The 18,254-nt window shown below is 43.4% G+C and overlaps 1 protein-coding gene across 8 annotated transcripts in view; it reads right to left on the reverse strand.

Moving 5' to 3' along the window:
- CPM (carboxypeptidase M) overlaps positions 1 to 18,254 on the reverse strand; it is a 78,226-nt gene that overhangs the window by 17,024 nt on the left and 42,948 nt on the right. For all 8 annotated transcript variants that reach the window (XR_008308583.1, XR_008308584.1, XM_053256019.1 and 5 more), the window contains 3 exons: positions 7,717 to 7,889; positions 2,707 to 2,891; positions 829 to 993 (listed from right to left, as the gene is read on the reverse strand). Coding sequence is in view for 6 of the 8 variants with exons in the window: in XM_053256019.1 (XP_053111994.1) it covers positions 829 to 993; positions 2,707 to 2,891; positions 7,717 to 7,889 (523 nt within the window). In the remaining 2 variants the exon portion in view is untranslated. The remainder of the gene's footprint in view (positions 1 to 828; positions 994 to 2,706; positions 2,892 to 7,716; positions 7,890 to 18,254) is intronic.

An 18,254-nucleotide genomic window follows, 5' to 3' on the forward strand; every position in this document is an offset into this window, starting at 1 on the left:
CATGCCATGTGATGCCAACAGTGGTACTATTTCCTGTTTCTGCAAAGGTGTGTATATACTCTGCTGCAACGGGGTGGGGGTTCATCCTATAATTTCCACTCCACGTCCCCCCTGTTGGGCAACAGACCCATACAACATTGTGTTTATGGAAGAGCAGGGTCATTCTTTATGCAGTAGTAACACACAAATTTGAGCTTCTCTCACACTATAGCACCATCTACAAATGCTGTTACTGTGGGATAAGATGCAAAAATGAAATTGAATGTTCCCCCCAGCCAATGCAGCTTTGAAATTCACATAGTATCAAGATATGTGTGTGTAAACACATTAAAGCCTCATGTCTGGGGGGAAAACCCATATGACATACTCCTTAAGCATTCTGCATGCAATTAATACAGTTTGATAGATTTTAGTGGGTATTCATGATCCTTTCAAAGACACAGATATTGTTTGTCCTGAGATAAAGTACTGGACACCAGGACTGGAGCTTTGGAATACCAATGGATTTATCACTTAGCACTGTATAGCTCTCTCCTCCATTCTGCCGGAACCTCCAAACAAACTACCTTAGACTAAATAAAGTTCTTGTGAATTCAAATGCTTGCCTGATTGTTTCTGTGTTTTTACCAAATTTGTTTCTGTGTTTGTACCAGTAGAAGATATCCTACTGACCTTCCCTGTGATCATTATTAAACAGAACTATAGCACCTCAAACTTGGTTCACAAGAGCCATTTTTTAAAAAAAATGCAGAGATCTGACAAGCATTGCATAGTCCATGCAAAAAAGCAGAAACAATTAGGAACTACAGAGAAAAAGAACAACCTTACCTTTCAGGCTGTACCAGGCAAAGCCATTTGTAATGCCATCTGGAAAGTAATCCTGACATGCAAGCCCTTTATACATCGTGGCATGGTTGTTAGCATATGTTTTTGCAAGGTACACAAAAACATCATTATCTGGAGTTTTGCTAATGCCTTCTGGAGAAATAGTAGCTGTAGAAAGAGAGTGATCATAGCAGAAACCTAGTTAATATTTAACACACACACACACAGACAGACAACACCACCACCACTACACACCAGTAAATATCATTTATATTATGCAAAGATATATAGGTTCTCTTGTATGAGTAGTTTGTCATGTGCTCAAATTTACATTTGTGGCTGCCACAGCAATTCCCCAACCACCCATCCAAACATTTCGATTGGAAGTGTAGCTTGGTTTATTGTCCATAGGAGTACTACTGACTTCTGTTATACAGTCAGCTTTGTTGTATGTTTTGGGGCTGAAAAGTGGCCTATACATTTTAATATATTTGATGGTCAAAAAACTTGCCCATTTTTTCACCATTTTCACCAAAATTTGAAATAATTATTTTATACACCTGAATAAAGTTTGGACAAAAGGGGGTCAATTTGTCAATTCTCAGCACCTTTTAAACTTGCTGTAGCTGCAGCAATTTTTATCAGATATCCTTGCAATTAAGCACATTTCTAGACGTCATCAAGTAGATCACACATGCCAAGTTTCAATTCATTAGCACAACAGTTGTCATATTTATAAGCAATAGAAGTTTGAGGATTCTAATGGCAGAATCTTTTTTTTTCTTTTTTCTGCTGTACCCTTTAATGAAATATAAGGCAGACTTCAGGCTGAGAATTCCAAATAAGTCATGAAAATATCCCATTTTGCAGTCCCAGGATACCTTGGACTATAGATGTATACATTTTAAACATTATATCTGTGATGGAAGTTCCTAAACAATTGTGATACCTGTGTGAGACAGACAATTAATTGGTGAGTCCTACGTGTGTAGATTAGTAGAAAGGTGAGTGGAGGTGTGTATATTATATTGCAGTGCTCTGTACATGGTGTTCCTTGGAAGAGAGCTCTTAAACATGTCCAAAATGTGGTTGCTAACTGGGACCAGACTCTGAGAACACATCTTATGAACTGCTCCTGGTTTCCCCGCAAGCACAATTCAAAGTGCTGGTGCTTCCCTCCAAAGATCCATATGGCTTGCGGCCTGGATACTTGAAGGACCATCCACTCCCATTTCAGCCTGCCCATGCCCAGAGATAATCCTTGGAAGCCAGCCCTCCTTTGGGACCTCCTGCTGTCGGAGGCAAGGCAAGTGGTGACTGGGGGTAAACATTCTTGGTGATGTCGCCATTTATGGAACACTTGCCCTAGGGAAGCATCTAATGAAGACCTCTTGATTTTCACAAAAGGTAAAAGTGTATCATCATGTCAGTGTCGACTCCTGGCACCCACAGAGCCCTGTGGTTTTCTTTGCTAGAATACAGGGGTTTACCATTGCCATATCCCACGCAGTATGAGATGATGCCTTTCAGCATCTTCCTATATCACAAGCCTTACCTGATATATTTTTAAGTTTGTGGGAGTTTTAAAAAAATTGATCTGTCTATTGTTTTATTATTTATGTTCTGTTTTCTGTCTCTTCTATTGTCTATTGTTTTATGATATATGTACTGTTTTCTATCTTTTCATATGAACCACCCTCACAATATCTATTGAAGGATGGTATGCACATTTATAAATTATATTAACAAAAGATTATATATAAGAAACCCAAACTCTTCAGTACTTTACAATACAGAAGCTACAGTTCCGTCTTGTATGCATCTCATGCAGCATCAGTTATGAGCCTTCAATACATTTAGTTAATACAAACATTAGCTTACCTAAACTGCCATTGTCAAAAGGGTAACTAGCAACCAATGATCCACCATGCAGATTAGCAGATAGGACAAACATCCCATTTATTATCCAGTCCATCACTGCTTGAGTCTCTGGCTGGATCGTGACATTATTACAGAAGAAAGGATCTGGAAAATCTCTGTTCAAATCTTGGTAATTACTATTGTACCTTAAAGAGACAAAATGAATTTTTAATAGGCTGCAGTCCTAAATCTACCTACTTAAAAATGTATTTTGGACTGATATGCTGGATTGTCACATGTCTGTTTAAAGACCAAACCTCTTCTAACAGGTCTCTAGAATGCTGTTGGCAATTAAACAATGGTTAAGCTGTATATTGGTGTTCTTGGTTAAGAAAAACTGATATACTTGCGGAACAACCTGGCCAATGTAACATGTGCTTTGAACACGGCGTTTGTAATACAGTACAAGGTATCTGAAGAGCTATTACCCCTGCAAGCAAACAAGGTCAGCGGCTGACATACTGTGCAAGGATATGTCAGCTTCGTAACATTGCTTTTGCACATTTTGTGTAAGTTGCGCAAATGCAACATTAGCATAAAATGTGTCACACAAGACTAAGCCTATTATTTCCAGTGGGCTTACTCCCATGTAACTATTTGCACAACTTGTTCATGCAAACCGTGCAAATGCAACATTAGTGGCTGATGTACTCTTACACAGTATATCAGCCACTGTAAATATTTAGTCCAACTTCTGGGATAAAAGTGTTTCCTACAGACACAGAGTACATCATATTTTTCAGCTGCTGCGCTTAAAAAAAAAGCACCACTGATTGCATCCGTCTGCAGTCATGCTAGCTGCTTGTTATATTCTTCATTTTGTGAAGAATCTGGCAACAGCTGACCAAAACAAGTATGCAAACCTGTCATTCTGTTGTAGTGTAATAAATGAAATCATACATTTGAGCATGAGCTTATGATGGAGAAGAAACATTAATGTGAAAAATAAAGTAAAATGAGTGTGCAGCAAATCTAGCATTTTGCTGTTTGTTTGGGCAGGTGACCATGACATAAGAACAGCCCTGCTGGATCAGGCCCAAGGCCCATCTAGTCTAGCATCCTGTTTCACACAGTGGCCCACCAGATGCCTCTGGGGAGCCCACAGGCAAAAGGTATGTGCATGCCCTCTCTCCTGCTGTTGCTCCCCTGCAACTGGCATTGAGAGGCATTGTGCCTCTGAGGCTGGAGATGGCCCACAGCCACCAGACTAGTAGCCATTGATAGACCTGTCCTCCATGAATCTGTCTAAGCTGCTTTTAAAGCCATCCAAGCTGGTGGCCATCACCACATCGCATGGCAAGGAATTCCATAGATTAATTATGCACTGTGTGAAAAAGTACTTCCTCTTGTCGGTCCTAAATTTCCCAGCCTTCCGTTTCTTGGGGTGACCCCTAGTTCTACTGTTGAGAGAGGGAGAAAAATTTCTCTCTGTCCACCCTCTCCACTCCATGCACAATTTTATACACTTCAATCATGTCTCTCCTTAGTCGCCTCTTTTCCAAGGTAAAGAGCCCCAGATGCTGTAGCCTAGCCTCATAAGGAAGGTGCTCCAGGCCCCTGATCATTTTGGTTGCCCTCTTCTGCACCGTTTCCCGTTCTACAACATACTTCTTAAGATACGGTGACCAAAGTTGTACGCAGTGCTCCAGATGTCACACAAAGGGGGCAAAGGGGGTGTGGCGAGCTCCTCTCCCACTTGCATTTCAGGCAGCATTAGCTGCCTGAAAAGATAGGGGGAGAGGAGTTTGCTGGGCTTCCCGAGCAAACCACCGATGAAGGCATGCTACAGTTCCTGAAGGGCGGCAGGGATGGAATGAGGCCACCACCACTCCTGCGGCGCATTTTTAAAAGGTACGCTAAAGGGGGCATTCTTCCCTCTGCACCCCCACCCTCCCTGCAGCCAGCTGCGGTAGCAGTGAAGTTTTTTAGAGTTGTTGTTGTTGTTATTAACATTTTATATCCCGCTCTTCCCCCAAGGAGCCCAGAGCGCTGTACTACATACTTAAGTTTCTCTTTCACAACAACCCTGTGAAGTAGGCTAGGCTGAGAGAGAAGTGACTGGCCCAGAGTCACCCAGCAAGTATCATGGCTGAATGGGGATTTGAACTCAGGTCTCCCCGGTCCTAGTCCAGCACTCTAACCACTACACCATGCTGGCTCTCATGAATGAAAAGGGGGAGATTTCCCCTCACCTCACCTCCCCCCCCCCGGCAGCTACCACTGTCCCCAGAGAGGCGCAGCAAAATTTGAGGAGCGGCAAAAGTTGTCGCTCCTCAAATTTCCCCGCTGTAGGCAGATGCCTCTTTTGCCTCTTTCTAATGTAGGCAGATGCCTCAGTGGTGATCCACCATTGTACATGTGAAGTTGGTGTTTTTTGCCCCAATATGTATCACTTTACACTTGCTTACATTGAACTGCATTTGCCATTTTGTCACCCACTCCCCTAGTTTGGAGAGATCTTTTTGTAGTTCCTCACAATCTGTTGTGGATTTCACTACCCTAAATAGTTTAGTGTCATCTGCAAATTTGGCCACTTCAGGGGGTCACCCCAACTTCTAGATCGTTTATGAACAAGTTAAAGAGCACTGGTTCCAATACCGATCCCTGTGGTGGGGCCCACTTCCTACCTGCCTCCCATTGTGAAAACTGTCCATTTATTCCTGTTCTCTGTTTCCTGTCCTTCAACCAGTTACCAATCCACACATGAACCTGTCCCCTTATTCTGTGACTGCTAAGTTTACTGAAGAGCCTTTGATGGGAAATTTTTGCAAAAGCTTTTTGGAAGTCCAAGTGTACTATGTCAAGCAGATCACCTTTATCCATGTGCCTGTTGTGTTGACTCTCTCATTTAACTCCAAAAAGTGAGACAAGACTTTCCCTTACAGAAGCAATGCTAGTTCTCCTTCAACAAGGGCATGTCTTCTATATGCTTAACAATTTTGTCCTTAAGTATGCTTTCCAACAATTTAACTGGCACCCAAGTTAAGCTGACCAACATGTAATTTCCCGGATCCCCCTTGGATCCCTTTTTGAAAATTGAATTCACATTGACTACTTTCCAGTCCTCTGGTACAGAGCCTAATTGTAGGACAAGTTATATATTTTTGCTAGGAGATCGGCAATTTCACATTTGAGTTCCTTCAGTATTCTTGGGTGGATGCCATCTGGCCCTGGCAATCTATTAATTTTTAGTTTTTCAAGACTAGAACATCTTCCCTTGTCACCTCAAATTCACCCAGTTCCTCAGCCACTAAACCTGAAAAGCTCAGTTCTGGAAAGAGTATATGGTCAGTATCCTCCACCATGAAGACAGATGCAAAGAACTCATTCAGCTTCTCTGCAATCTCCTTATCCCCCTTAATAATCCCTTTCACACCCTCATCATCTAAGGGTCCAACCACCTCCCTGGCAGGCTTTCTACTTCTGATATATTTAAAGAAGTTTTTGTTATTCCCCTTGACACTTCTAGCTTTATGTTCCTCAAAGTCTCTCTTTGCATCCCTTATTGTCTCCTTGCACTGTTCTCTTCATTTGGGCAGGACTTCCATTTTCTGTAGGACGTCTTCTTACCTTTTATAGCTTCCCTGACTCTACTTGTTAGCCATGCTGGCGTCCTCCTGAACTTGGTGGTACCTTTCCTTCTTGGTATACATTCCAACTGTGCTTCTAGTACTGTGGTTTTAAATAAGTTCCATACTTTCTGGAGTGATTTGCCCCTCCTGACTTACCCTTTCAACTTCCTTCTTACCATTCCTCTCATTTTTAAGAAGTTTCCTCTTCTGAACTCCAACGTATTTGTGTTAGATTTCCTTGACAATTCTCCACTCGCATATATGCTGAATTGGATCACACTATGGTCACTGCCACCTAATGTTTCTGCAAATCTGGCCAGCTATCAAGGGCCCAGCAGCATCCTCAGAAGGGCTCCCTGCCACTTCCTGAGACCACTTCTGTGTCCATCGCTTTCATGCGGTAGTGGCACAGTGACTCTCTCAGGACCCACCAAGGTGGGAGTGGATCCAGGGAGGGCAATTTGCCAAAGGCCCCCTGAAACCTGCAGCTGACACTAAATTAGGTCATGGAAGCTGCACAGCCAGTACTAGTGTTGTGCCTTGGATGGGTCATGTACGTCCTTGCAGGATCAGAGACTTCAAGCTGGTGTTTAAATCCTGGCAGGGTTAGCCTTTTGGAGGATCAGAAGGAAGTGAGGATTCCTGCACAGGCGTTACCATGTCTTGGTGAGCTGCTAGGCTAGTATGTCACCAAGCAGGCAGTCAAAAGGTCAGTTTCATGAGAACAGTCAAAGCAAACTGGGTGAGGGAAGCTACCGAAACTAAAAAGACTAGGCAGCACAGAAAGGTAAAGGCAGGCTAGAAAGCAAAGCATGAGCCAGCATAAATGGGAAGAGTGAGCAATACAGGGATGTGAAAGGACCACATGGGGGAAGTTGGTTGCACATCGAGAGAGAGAAACTGCAGGCAGAGAGAGGAAGATATATTGAAGCAGGGATGTCCTGGAGAGGTAATGATAGAGTATGACAAGGCCTAGTGAGGCTGATTGGGTCAGAGGCACACAGGCTGCAAAGGAAAGCACCAATGTTACCAGCTTCTAGAAGGATGGGATGGGGCCGTACTTAGTGGCAGAGTACATGCTATTCAGACAGAGGCCCCAGGTTCAATAGCCTCCACATAGGCTGGACTTCTGCCTGAAAACCCTGGAAAGCAACTGCCGGTAGACTATCTTGAGCTAGATGGACAAAGGGTCTGTCTGGCTCAGGATAAGGTGTCCATATATTCATTTAACCCTAATTTAAGTCTCTCTTGAGGCTGAAGATCCTAGCAGGCATGAGCAGAAGGGGGCCAATGCAGTACATCCCTGTTCATCCAGAATGCAAGTTTCAGGAGAACATCTAAACCATGCCTGAAGGTGTTTTCTCCAAATTTCCCTGTCCGTCCTAACTTGCATTCTTACCTGCCCACTGTGGGGCGACAAGAATAATACTTCGCCGCTTCAAATCCATCAGGGTTCATTGAAGGCATGATGTGTATCCGGGTGCTGTCAATCAGCCTTGTAATGACTGGATCATGCTTATCACTGGTCACCAAAAATGTTATCAAATGGAGCAGCAGCTCCCGCCCGACTGTCTGTGTTAAGAAGCACAGAGATTGGTTTCTTTTTTTAAATGCAGTTAACAAAGAGAAATAGCACAAGTCTCAGTTGGTACATGGTACAGAGAGAATATATGATGCAGAATTAATATAAATTCCTGGGGGGAAAAGAAAATATCCCCCTACCCCCACCCCCAGAAATCTGAAGGTCAGGGAAGGAAAAATGACAGGGGTACTTTGATGATGATTTTAGCAAAACTGTGTCAACTATTATTAACCAACTATTAAGCAACTGTTAACCACCCAGAGATGAAAGTTTGGGGCAGTGTACACATTTGATAAACAAACAAACCAGCGATTTTGAGGCATTTTAGTTCACACTGCTCCAGGAGCTTTCCCAGACAGCAGGCTTACTGCGAGGCTTTATTGCGGGTTCAGGGCATATAGGATACTCCCAAAGCAAAAAGTACATTTTTTTACCCCAGACATAAATCGGGCAAGGCTCTAATATGCAGGGAAAATCCCAAATCGTGTATGGCATACCCTCTGATATGTCACACGGACTTTAGCCAAAATCTGACCAATATGTGAATGCACACCCTCCATTGCGGTGGAGCTGTGAGCTAAAAACTCTGTCTTGGAATGCTGCAGCTAAAGCTTCCACTCTCCCAGTGACACCATCCATGTGGAAAGTGAGCCAGACTGTTCACAGACACAGCTCCTTGACAGTGCTCCCCACCCGCCGCTGCCCAATCACTGCTGTGGCACGGATTGCAAAAATCTCTGCAGCTGCACTTGCATGCTACATTCTCCAGACATTGTGGTGACAGATGACAGTAACAGTGCTGACAGTGTGAACTGGCCCTTTTTTGTTAGCAGCAGCTCTCAGCAAGGAACACATGCTTGAGAGTAAGAGGTTAGATTTAGGCAGCTAGTACTGCTGACTCTTGTGTGATCATGCTTCTTCCATTATTCCCAAAGGAAACAGGGTGTGATTTATGACCAGTAGCAGCCAGTGCGGGCACCACCAGGGGGGCAGCAAGAGGCATCTTTAAGGGTAAATTAACTCCCCACTCCACTCTCACCGCACCTGAATGCTGCTCAGAGCAGCAGTGCACTGCCAAGCACCCCCTGCGGTGGGGGATCGCCCCCACCACTCACCTGGCCTCCAGGGATCCGATCCCTGGTGCCTGCACCAGCCGCTACTGTGTGCGACTGTGCAAGAGTCCACAATACTGGTACTGCCCTTTTGTGCAGCAGCATTGCTGGGTTATTAAGAGCCCCACAGTGGTGCGGGAAGGTTTGTATTGCCTATATTACCCTGCAGAAAGTATCAGCCACTGACGATAAGAACGTAGCTTTGACCACTCATGGCCTGTTTGCTGATACAATGGTGATCTCAAAGTATCCTGGGCCTTGCCTAAAACAGGCATGCTATATTATATTAGTTGCATGCACTATTCCCCCACCCCGTGCACTACATAGCTGTCCTATGGGAGGTTCCATCCAGAAGCAAAACCTGAACAAGACTCCTGCAGTTCTTTAGCTACTCCCCGTTGTGACCTGAGATCAGAGGTATATGGGCTTGTTCTTCCTGCTGATGGATATCTAGCCCTTCACACAAAACCAATCACAGCAACATACCATGGCCCAATTGGGCTTTTAAAGAAAATGGCTGACTGCAACCACTGAAAAAATAGCTCTGAAAAGAGGCAAGGAAATCTCCAGCAGGAAAACAAAAAGAGATGATGGTGAAAGTGCAGTGAACCTATCTATCCTAGTTATGTTAATAATTAATAAAAATCAAATGTAGTAGTAGTAGTAGTAGTAGTTATAATAATAATAATAGGGATAAAGGTTAACTCCTCCCTGCATTAGAAGACTTTCCCAAACAGGGGCAGCCCTTGCATGAGGCGAGGTGATGCAGTCACCTCAGGTGGCAGATTATTGGGGCACCAGCAGGGTGGTAAGATGCCCCCCCCCATCCTGGGACTCGAGCTGGCCCTTGCAAGCTTTGCAAGGAGCAAGGGGTGGGGAGGGAGAAGGCAGTCCTCTTTGCCTCATCCTTCTTGGAAAGCTTGCAAGAAGTAGAAGCAGTTGCTGGCAATCTTCCCTACTCCTCACTTCCTGTGCTTGCAAGAGTCTGTTTTGAAAAGGGACCTGTAGCCAGCCTAGCAGTTTACTACCTTAGTTGTTCTCCATCACATGATGTATAGCAGTTTTAAAATTATTTGTTAATTTAGGGGAACAGAAAAAAAAATTGGTGGGACTACCCTATCCCACCTGGCCACAGGTGTAGGTAGGGGGGGGCAGGGGTGTGGTGCAGGAGCGTTTGCTATCTCGCTTCAGGCACTGCAATACCTTGGGCTAGACCTGATCTTAAATGAACACTAATGGAAGACCCAAGGTGGATTCAGATTACCATTTCCCCATACATTTGCAGTTGATGTAAAATTCTCTTTGCCATCTGGTAGGATGAGAATTCACCAAATTATTATTTACATTTTATATCCCACTCTTCCTCCAAGGAGCCCAGAGCGGTGTACTACATACTTAGGTTTCTCCTCACAACAACCCTGTGAAGTAGGTTAGGCTGAGTAGTAAGGACTGTGTGAGATGATACCAGTTGGTAAACAGTCAACTGTTCCCTTCCCAGGTTGGCAAGCAATCTGATGTAGAGCATGAAAGAGAAGTTGACTGAAGCAGAAATGAGGAAAAGATGTGGTCAGAAAAACGGAAGGCAGCGGGGGAGCCCAAGCTTACAAACCCACATTTTGATGACACTTGCAAAGTGTCTTGCTTTGTTTACTTTAGAGTGCAGCAGAAACTGACTTTGGCTGCTACTTAAGTGGTGCTTGTTCTTTCTGCCCCTAGTGACTGAGCTAAGGTATGGTGTTCATCAAAGATGGAAGCCAATCAGACCAGTAAAGCAGTCTGTCAAGAACAGGACAGGATTGTATATAGGTCAACATAATTTATTAGGTATCATTCCCTCAACTGCCTGCATTAATAACACACAATTAGGATTAAGCATGTCATCAAGTAATCTTGTAAAAATAGTTCTTTGGGGTGGAGATTGGCATCAAACTACCTTACCCACTTAGAGATGTCACCATCACCCTACAGTTTGCAACTGCTCAGTCACATTCCACAGCACACAGAATCAGGGAGGGAGACGTTGCTTTTTATTTTCTTCCCTACTCCAAGGTCTTTGGCACTTTTAAAATAGGAAATGATATATACATAGTAATTAATACTGGACGCACCCCAGCACAGCGTCCCTCCAGTGGTAGCTGCTGGTGTCTAACTTAAATTTCCTTTTCGATTGTGAGCCCTTTGGGGACAAGGGAGCGTCTTATTTATTTTCCCTTGTAAACTGCTTTGAGCACTTTTACTGAAAAGTGGTATATACATATTTGTTGTAGTAGTAGTTAGAACTAGGAATGACCATTATTGGCTTTTAACCAGTAAATAAGAGGAATGATCAGTAAATCAATGGGGATTATTAATTCTTTAACAGTAATGTTTGCTAAATATAAGTTGGCACTGAATAACTGGTAACATCCCCACTTAAACATGAATGGTAGCATTAGAACATAAGAACAGCCCTGCTGGATCAGGCCCGTGGCCCATCTAGTCCAGCATCCTGTTTCACATAGTGGCCCGCCAGATGCTGCTGGAAGCCTACAGGCAGGAGTTGAGGGCATGCCCTTTCTCCTGCTGTTACTCCCCTGCAAGTGGTACTCAGAGGCATCCTGCCTCTGAGGCTGGAGGTGGCCTATAGTACTCTAACTAGTAGCCACTGATAGACTACTCCTTCATGAAGTTATCCAAACCCCTCTTAAAGTCATCCAGGTTGTTGGCTGTCCCTACATCTTGTGGCAGAGAATTACACAAGTTGATTATGCGTTGTATGAAAAAATACTTCCGTTTGCTGGTCCTAAATCTCCTGACAATCAATTTCATGAGATGACCCCTGGTTCTAGTGTTATGTAAGAGGGAGAAGAATTTCTCTCTATCCACTTTCTCCACACCATGCATGATTTTATAGACCTCTATCATGTTCCTGCAGTCATCTTTTTTCTAAAGTAAATAGCCCCAGGTGTTGTAGCCTTGCCTCATAAGAAAGGTGCTTCAGGCCCCTGATCATCTTGGTTGCCTTCTTCTGCACCTTCTCCAGTTCAACAATGTCCTTCTTTGGATGTGGTGACCAGAATTGAACGCAATACTCCAGGTGTGGCTGTACTATAGCTTTGTATAAGGGCATTACAATATGAGCAGTTTTATTTTCAATCCCCTTCCTAATGATCCCTAGCATGGAAATGGCCTTTTTCACAACTGCCACACATTGAATCAACACTTTCAATGAGCTGTCCACCACGACCCCAAGATCCCTCTCCTGGTCATTCACCAACAGCTCTGATCCCATCATCATATACTTGAAGTTGAGGTTTTTCGTCCCAATGTGCATCACTTTACACTTGCCAACATTGAATGTCATTTGCCATTTTATTGCCCACTCCCCCAGTTTGGAGAGATCCTTTTGGAGCTCCTCACAATCCGTTTTGGTTTTCACTACCCGAAAGAGTTTAGTATCATCTGCAAATCTGGCCACCTCGCTGCATTCCTTTACTAACGCCAGTCCCAGCTCCTGTAGCACCAATCCTGTGTCAAATTGTGGTTGCAATGCAATCAAGTTGGACACAGAGTGCATTTATTATTTACAGAAGCACTAAAAGTGTACTAGGCACTGTAATTAATAAAACGCAGAGGTCCAGGTCTACAGAGTTACCATCTAAAAGAAAAAGATTTTAGCCCATATGAGGCAAGAGGAGGAGGGAGAATAAAAACTTTGCACTTGCTAGGTGCCAGAACATAGTCTAAGAGCACATGATACAGTCACCTTGCAGAAGCTAAGCAGGTTTTGGGGTGGTCAGTACCTGGATGAGAGACCCATGGGATGGGGCCATAGCTCAGTGGCAGAGCATACGGAAGGCCCCCAGGTTCTATCTGAACTGAAAGCACACACAGCTTCCAAACCCGGGTAGAACACAGTTTTTGATTGTGTGAATGGCCTCAGAGTGAAGGAATTTAGGTTTTGTAAGATTTGTATTTGAGGAATGAAGGAAGAGAGTAAAAGCAATAAAGGCAGGCAAATGAGCCAAACTATGAAATGAATTAAAAGCTAGTGTTTAAACTTAATACAGAAAGTTGGTGAAGAGAAACATATAGAAGATTAACATGATGAAAGTACAAAGAAAGAAAAATTAAGTAAGTGGCTCCTTGGTCCCTTCCAATTCTGCAATTCTGAGAGAGAGGGGGAAAAGTTTTTCCAAAGTTGTAACTTTGTGCAGGCGTCTATTTAATTTTGTTAAGAGGTTCCGGAGGGGGGAGGAACCTGAATCTTATTTAGACTCTACACTTCTCCCTTAATTTGGCTCAGAAGCCAGGAACAAAGTACTCCAGCTCTGTCATTGGCTTATCTTATGGGCCTTGGTAAACTTACTTAAAACTAAATCATATTTGTATATAAGTATCACACCAGCCAAATCAAGAACATCACGAGAGATAAAACTGAGAACATTTTAATCCTTGTCAATCAGAAAAGCTGAAGACACTTTTCAATGAGTTTATCGTTCAGGAATGAGTCACACAAAGTTTAGAAAGCTGGGCTCAAATTGGTACAGTCAAGTGTTGTTTAAAGAGTGCTTCTTTGTCCGCATGACAGGGCCTGCCAATCAGCCACAGCTTAGAACAATGCTATTTGTTTGCCTTTCTGCTGTCAAGGAAGAGACACACAGATAACTAAAGGGACACTTATCTGTCTAAAGTTTGCAGGTAGGTGCACAACTGACGACCTGATTTACATCCTGGGTCTTCTTTTTTCAGCACTGAACAAAAGAGAAAACCCCTTCAAAGGATGCCTTGTATAAACGTGTTTTGTAATAAAAGCGTCTCGTAAGAGAAGACGGCTGCAATCTACCATTCATGTTCCAGAGTATTTCATTATGCCACTGACCTGTGAAAATTCACCTCCTCAACCTGTTTTCTCTGACCAGTCAGCCAAAATACTTTGCATCTTGCAAACTGTCCACATCTCCCAGACTTTCCTCCTTGTTTGAAGCAGGCCACTATAGTTGCTGGCATTTGCTCAGAGGCGTATCTAGGGAAAATAGCGCCTAGGGCAAACACTGAAATTGCACCCCCCTGTCCAAGCATCTGACACCCATTTTTCAGATAACTTTACCATAATATCAGCTGAAAAATACAAGTCAGGCTCGTTAATCTTTTCATATTTCAAAAACTATTTAGCAGTGGACTTAGCCAGACCAAAAAATGCTGGAAAACTACAAATTTCAGTATGCTGGGGCTCATGAAATACCCAAATACTATGTGGAGGTGTACTTGGAAAACTAAACAGAAATGCCTGTCTAATTCCCTACTATGCATTGTAGCATCACTATTTCATAAGTTTTAAAATTTGACTTTTCCCAGATACTCTGAAAATAATTAAAGGATATGCAGAGTAAACTGTGTCACTGCTTGGAATATATTCTAGTCTTTCAGAAAGACAGTTAAAATGAGAGAAAGAGAGCAAGAAACTCCCAGTGGGCCTTAATATTAAGGATTTCACACTGATTCAAAGACAAACTCACCATTAATAGCCATATTATTAAGACATCACATTTAACTCACTTATCACAAGAAGCAAATTAAGAGCAAATGAATACAATCCTAGCTCATAAGCGTCAGCTCAGTATTCACATGCCCTGATTCTCTGTACATAGTGCCAATCTGAATATGTGTACAGTGTCTTATATTATTATTATTATATTTTATTTTTACCTGTAGCCCCTTTGGGGGGCTTCCTAAAGGCTAGGGTTTGGTTTTTTTTGCAAAGGTTCCCCCTGACCCAGCTGGCCTCTAGGGCCTCGCAGGTACCATTTGAGCATGTGCAGTGGCCATTTTTAAAAATAATCTTTTTTTAAAAGAAAATGGCCACTGAATACAAAATGGCCACCGTGCATGCTCAAATGGCCTCTGCAAGGCCTGGCATGACCTAGGGCCTCACAGAGGCCATTTGAGCATGCACGGTGGCCATTTTGTTTCCGGCAGCCATTTTTAATTTTTTTTAAAAAATTACAAAATGGCGGCCCCCTTCAAGTGGTGCCCGGGGCACGTGCCCTGCCTGCCCTACCCCTATATATGCCCCTGGACTAAAGAGATTTTACAGTACCATTGTAGGAGAGACTGAAATATGAAAAGAGCCATTTCCAAATGTATACAACTCTGTGGATAAAATGCTGCACAGAGAACTAAAAATATATGCATCTGACCACAGATAATACAAGAAACACTTTGAGCTTTGAAATGAGGTTGCAAATGGGTCTTCCTGCACTGCCATCAATCAATTTTAAAATGTGATACACAGTTAAAACTGCATTTCTGTTACGAACACACACAAAATGGAAGAGGCTTAAAGGTCCTTTAAGCGGCATGTTTGAATATGGTCAAAGAAAAGATAACTTAGTGGTAAGTGGTACATTGTCATTGTGCACACTTTCTGTTTTTACCATGTAGAAGGGGCCAATAGTACCAGTTATCAAACATAACAGAAATGAGCAAATGCCTACATCCTCTGCTCAAAAGTTATTTGTGGCTTTCATTACTACTAGATTGCACAATAGTATTAAAGGATATTCTAGCTTTCCAGTAAGCACACTATTGTGGAAAGTAAAAAAAGTGAGAGACATACTTGGCTAGGTCTTTCATAAAACAATTTAATCATCTGTATATATAACAAACCACCATGAGAGCTCTTCTAATTCTCTCTCTCTCTCTCTCTTTTTAAGAACTTGGTGTTCAAAAAACAAGGGCTAGAACATCATTAAAATGTCAGTTATTCCACTGGGCAACCATCCCAAACCCCTGGGAGCTAGATTCTGCACACTGCACATATGCATACCAGTCACCAACCATCATTCCCTTGAGGAAAGAGGACAGCACATAAACAAACAAGATGCCAAGGGGCAGGGGGAAGAAGTTGGGGCCATTCACACAATCTACCGGGTGGGTGGGTGGGGGAAAGCTTCCCAAACCTTGTCTTCTCACAGACGATCATTTGTTGCTTGGTGGGAAGGAAGAGCTTGCTCCCACACAATCAGCCCTGCTTCGTGCAACATGGAGCAGGGCAGATCGATCTGAGGCTGGGTCTCGTTGTCCTGGACTCCATGAATCCCACAAGGAATGCACTGCATGACTGCATGATGCACTGGGGGATTCCCCCAAGAGACCAGCACTCTAGGCACCCATCTCTGTGTGCGGCCAGGCCGGAAACAGCCCGGCTCACACACGAGCAAGTTGCCTGGGTTTAGGGAGCACTCGCTCTCTAAACCTTGGCTAGCAACCAGGCTAGGCAATGCTTGCCCGTCAGGATCCGGCCCGATCCTGGCAATTCTCACACGCAGCCTAACCCAGCCTGGGTTAGGCTGCATGTGAGAGCAGCCTCAGTTACATTTCATCTTCATTTCATATACAGGTGAAACTCGAAAAATTAGAATATCGTGCAAAAGTTCATTAATTTCAGTAATGCAAATTAAAAGGTGAAACTGATATATGAGATAGATGCATTACATGCAAAGCGAGATAAGTCAAGCCTTAATTTGTTATAATTGTGATGATCATGGCGTACAGCTCATGAGAACCCCAAATCCACAATCCCAGAAAATTAGAATATTACATGAAACCAATAAAACAAGGATTGTAAATAGAACAATATCGGACCTCTGAAAAGTATAAGCATGCATATGTATTCAGTACTTGGTTTGGGCCCCTTTTGCAGCAATTACTGCCTCAATGCGGCGTGGCATGGATGCTATCAGCCTGTGGCACTGATGAGGTGTTATGGAAGACCAGGATGCTTCAATAGCGGCCTTCAGCTCTTCTGCATTGTTTGGTCTCATGTCTCTCATCCTTCTCTTGGCAATGCCCCATAGATTCTCTATGGGGTTCAGGTCAGGCGAGTTTGCTGGCCAATCAAGCACAGTAATCCCATGGTCATTGAACCAGGTTTTGGTACTTTTGGCAGTGTGGGCAGGTGCCAAGTCCTGCTGGAAAATGAAGTCAGCATCCCCATACAGCTCATCTGCGGAAGGAAGCATGAAGTGCTCCAAAATCTCCTGATAGACGGCTGCGTTGACCCTGGACTTAATGAAGCACAGTGGACCAACACCAGCAGATGACACGGCTCCCCAAATCAACACAGACTGTGGAAACTTCACACTGGACTTCAAGCATCTTGCATTGTGTGCCTCTCCATTCTTCCTCCAGACTCTGGGTCCTTGGTTTCCAAATGAGATGCAAAAGTTGCTCTCATCAGAAAAGAAGACTTTGGACCACTGAGCAACAGACCAGTTCTTTTTTTCTTAAGCCCAAGTAAGACACTTCTGACGTTGTTTGTTGTTCAGGAGCGGCTTGACAAGAGGAATACGACATTTGAAGCCCATGTCCAGGATCCGTCTGTGTGTGGTGGCTCTTGATGCACTAACTCCAGCCTCAGTCCAGTCCTTGTGAAAGTCCCCAACACTTTTGAATGGCCTTTTCCTGACAATCCTCTCCAGGCTGCGGTCATCCCTGCTGCTTGTGCACCTTTTTCTTCCACACTTTTCCCTTCCACATAACTTTCTATTAATGTGCTTTGATACAGCACTTTGGGAACATCCAACTTCTTGTGCAATTACCTTGTGAGGCTTTCCCTCCTTATGGAGGGTGTCAATGATGCTTTTCTGCACAACTGTCAAGTCCGCAGTCTTTCCCATGATTGTGATTCCTAATGAACCAGATTGAGAGACCATTTAAAGGCTCAGGAACCCTTTGCAGGTGTTATGGATTGATTAGCTGATTGGAGTGGGACACCTGGAGCCTAGACTGTTGAACCTTTTCACAATATTCTAATTTTCTGGGATTGTGGATTTGGGGTTCTCATGAGCTGTACGCCATGATCATCACAATTATAACAAATTAAGGCTTGACTTATCTCGCTTTGCATGTAATGCGTCATATATCAGTTTCACCTTTTAATTTGCATTACTGAAATTAATGAACTTTTGCACGATATTCTAATTTTTTGAGTTTCACCTGTACCTCTCTCATTTTTGCCCCCTATTAATAGCAAATACTTCTTAGGGATGGTCACACAAGGCATCCTTGAATGTTATCATGAACCACACAAGGAAAGGGTTAAGACACAATGCAACTTCATTTTTAATCCAGAAATGCTGCAGTAGGCAAGATGATGCTAGATGAACTGTACACTAGATAAAGATGCCATTGCGCATTTAACACAACATCCACCTGCTTAAAAGACAAAATAAGAAGGGAATTGATTGCCCAGGAAAACCA

The sequence above is a fragment of the Hemicordylus capensis genome, chromosome 5, assembly GCF_027244095.1.
Source record: "Hemicordylus capensis ecotype Gifberg chromosome 5, rHemCap1.1.pri, whole genome shotgun sequence".
In the NCBI taxonomy this organism is placed as follows: Eukaryota; Metazoa; Chordata; class Lepidosauria; order Squamata; family Cordylidae; genus Hemicordylus; species Hemicordylus capensis.